Source organism: Cystoisospora suis, assembly GCF_002600585.1.
Source record: "Cystoisospora suis strain Wien I chromosome Unknown contig_3168, whole genome shotgun sequence".
Classification (NCBI taxonomy): domain Eukaryota; phylum Apicomplexa; class Conoidasida; order Eucoccidiorida; family Sarcocystidae; genus Cystoisospora; species Cystoisospora suis.
The window spans coordinates 1-860 of record NW_027155963.1 but is presented as its reverse complement, the minus strand read 5'-3'; the positions used below and the strand labels follow the sequence as shown (position 1 = coordinate 860).

The 860-nt window shown below is 44.7% G+C and overlaps 2 protein-coding genes across 2 annotated transcripts in view; both read left to right on the top strand.

Annotated features, from left to right (window-relative positions):
- Positions 1 to 332, top strand: part of CSUI_006316 (component of iis longevity pathway protein smk-1) — a gene marked incomplete at its 3' end in the record, with an annotated part of 10588 nt that extends 10256 nt beyond the window's left edge. Inside the window, exons 12-13 of the mRNA XM_068066479.1 lie at positions 20 to 116; positions 311 to 332. Of these exons, the coding sequence (XP_067921546.1) occupies positions 20 to 116; positions 311 to 332 (119 nt within the window). The remainder of the gene's footprint in view (positions 1 to 19; positions 117 to 310) is intronic.
- A 4-nt stretch (positions 333 to 336) lies between these two features.
- Positions 337 to 855, top strand: CSUI_006315 (uncharacterized protein; the record flags this gene model as incomplete). The annotated part of the gene is made up of 1 exon (XM_068066478.1): positions 337 to 855. A coding segment is annotated over one exon (519 nt), but the record flags the coding sequence as incomplete, so codon positions are not given.
- Between the last annotated feature and the right edge of the window lie 5 nt (positions 856 to 860).

Here is an 860-nt window from a genome sequence, read left to right as displayed (position 1 = left end):
GCCTTTTCTCTTTCGGGAGAAAATATCTCTCCTAGCGGATGTGGCGCTGCTTGTTCATCTGCTTTACAGGAAGACGACGGTGTATCATCTACAACGGAAAGACGTTTTCGAGCAAGGTATGTGAGTTTGTTTTCTTGAAGGAGTCCTTTTGTCTGTTGTGCTAAAGAAGATACTTGTCTAGACAGAAAGAGAGCGTCTGAGTGAAGACTTAGCTCTGGGAGGGGCAGGTATTGTAATGGAGTGTGGAGATCTCTTTTCATGTTTTCGTGTGTATCATGTACATGTGTCTACATGTGTTGTTTTCCTTCAGATCTTCTTCAACATCGTCATTGGTAGATGGATATGACGATGATGAAGGAAGAGGAGAAAGAGAAAGAAGACAGCATCAGCAGCAGTGCTGGTAGTTTGTCGTCTTCTCCCTCGGCATTCGGAAAGAATGGCGAGTCTGAAGACATCTTGAAGGAGACTGGTGTCTCTCCTTCTTCTTGTGTGGGTGTAAAATCATCCACAATGGTTAAGCGATTTGAGGTGAAGGAGGCCTTTCTATCACATACAAGAGAAGATGAGAATGTTGGTGGGAGGGAAGAAGATGAAGGAGAGAACGAGGAAGATGAAGAGAAGTCATGCTTCTCGTCTTCTTCATCTGCGGCAGTGAGTTTGCTGAAAGCTTTTCCGGAGAAGTCATCTCTTGTCTCTCCTTCAAGAGGTTCTAGTGGTTCCCATCTTCTGAACTCTGCATCGTCAAAACCGAGTCTTGAAAATCATCATAGAAGACGTGAAGCTAGAGACAAAGGAGAAGCGTTCGGCAATCGACCTTCTCTTGAGGATCGATTTGTCCGTTCTGACAATCTCTTTGTACG